Source organism: Cucurbita pepo, unplaced genomic scaffold (assembly GCF_002806865.2).
Source record: "Cucurbita pepo subsp. pepo cultivar mu-cu-16 unplaced genomic scaffold, ASM280686v2 Cp4.1_scaffold000824, whole genome shotgun sequence".
Taxonomy (NCBI): domain Eukaryota; kingdom Viridiplantae; phylum Streptophyta; class Magnoliopsida; order Cucurbitales; family Cucurbitaceae; genus Cucurbita; species Cucurbita pepo.
In genome coordinates this window covers 1-1,447 of record NW_019647035.1, presented here as the reverse complement: position 1 = coordinate 1,447, position 1,447 = coordinate 1, and the positions used below count along the sequence as shown (strand labels likewise).

At 37.5% G+C, this 1,447-nt stretch overlaps 1 protein-coding gene across 1 annotated transcript in view; it reads left to right on the top strand.

The window, feature by feature from the left end:
* The window catches only part of LOC111785909 (protein RRC1-like), a 6,314-nt gene extending 5,183 nt beyond the window's left edge, over nucleotides 1-1,131 (top strand). Inside the window, exons 5-8 of the mRNA XM_023666271.1 lie at nucleotides 76-136; nucleotides 223-372; nucleotides 726-845; nucleotides 931-1,131. Of these exons, the coding sequence (XP_023522039.1) occupies nucleotides 76-136; nucleotides 223-372; nucleotides 726-845; nucleotides 931-1,116 (517 nt within the window). The 3' untranslated portion in view covers nucleotides 1,117-1,131. The remainder of the gene's footprint in view (nucleotides 1-75; nucleotides 137-222; nucleotides 373-725; nucleotides 846-930) is intronic.
* The last annotated feature ends 316 nt before the right edge of the window (nucleotides 1,132-1,447 follow it).

Below are 1,447 nucleotides of genomic sequence, written 5' to 3'. Positions count from 1 at the left end.
AAAAAAAAAGACTACCTCCCTTCCTTGAAGCAATCTATGCTGAGTTGGAGGTTCATCTTTAATAATTGTTTGCAGATATGTCCCATCGTTCATTCCACCTCCACTGGCATCCAAGGGAAAAGAATCTGACAAGAAGGTAAGTCTACTTGTCATGTTTCTGCATTATTTTGGATGGAGTCAGTAGGAACGGTATTTAGTTCTGAACTATTTTACAACTTTTAGGAGCTGGACAAGCCAAAGGAGAAAGAAAAAGGAAAGTCTAGGAACATCGATCATTTTATGGAGGAGCTGAGGCACGAGCAAGAGATGAGGGAAAGAAGAAATCAAGATCGCGAACATTGGCGAGAAGGACGCCATGGAGAAAATTCAACAGTATGTGCTTTCAGCACCGAGTATAATATCTTTTTAATCTCTCTAAGATAGCAGGGGCAAATTATCTGCTAGTTTCAATTTATTTTTGGCATCGCTCTAGCCTTTTGTTCTAACTCAGACAATAAGGTTCTTGAGAAGGTGCCTGCTTCTGCTTTAACTAAGTTAATTTGACAAATGGTGCAATATAATTTCTCTATTTTGTATATTCCATTACACAATGCATACACTTTGTCTGAGTAGCAGATTATATTATTATTTTGTCATCATACCATCATGAGAAAGTTCAACTTATTTTTTCTTTGTCAATTTTTTTTACCCTGTAATGTATTGAATTCTTGTTCTTCAATGCCTAGCCATCTAGTCGATTTGATGAACTACCTGATGACTTCGATCCTAGTGGGAAGTTCCCTGGATCATTTGATGATGGAGATCCTCAAACGACTAACCTTTATGTAGGAAATTTATCTCCACAGGTACATTTTTTTCTCTACTCTTATGTATCTTGTTTCTTTGCCTAGAAATATATGCCATCTCATTTCTTCATCTTAACCCCTTTAGGTTGATGAAAACTTTCTCCTTCGAACTTTTGGAAGATTTGGACCAATTGCTAGTGTGAAGATAATGTGGCCAAGGACAGAAGAGGAGCGAAGACGGCAAAGAAATTGTGGATTTGTAGCTTTCATGAATAGAGCTGATGGACAGGCTGCAAAGGATGAAATGCAGGGTTTGTTCTATTTCTTTTAGTTATTTTCGAGTTGTTGCCTTGCAATTCTTGTCAACTGTTGAGGATATTTATGTACCATGGTAATTCCTTTTTTTTTTTTAAATCAATAGCTATCTAATGCAATTTGTTTGCACACTGTCTACTGTTTTCATTAGGCAGTTTCATTGTTTTATGTTTCTATACCCATATTTTTGGCTTGGGCTCCACCTCCTCCATCGAGACGCTTTTCATGTCTCAATTCTATCTTTGAATTACATAAAAGATTATCTTTTTAATCATTCCCCTGGAAGTTTGAAAGACCTGGACTTGAACACCTTGGACCAACAGTGCAGCACTGCGGTTTGGGGGGGG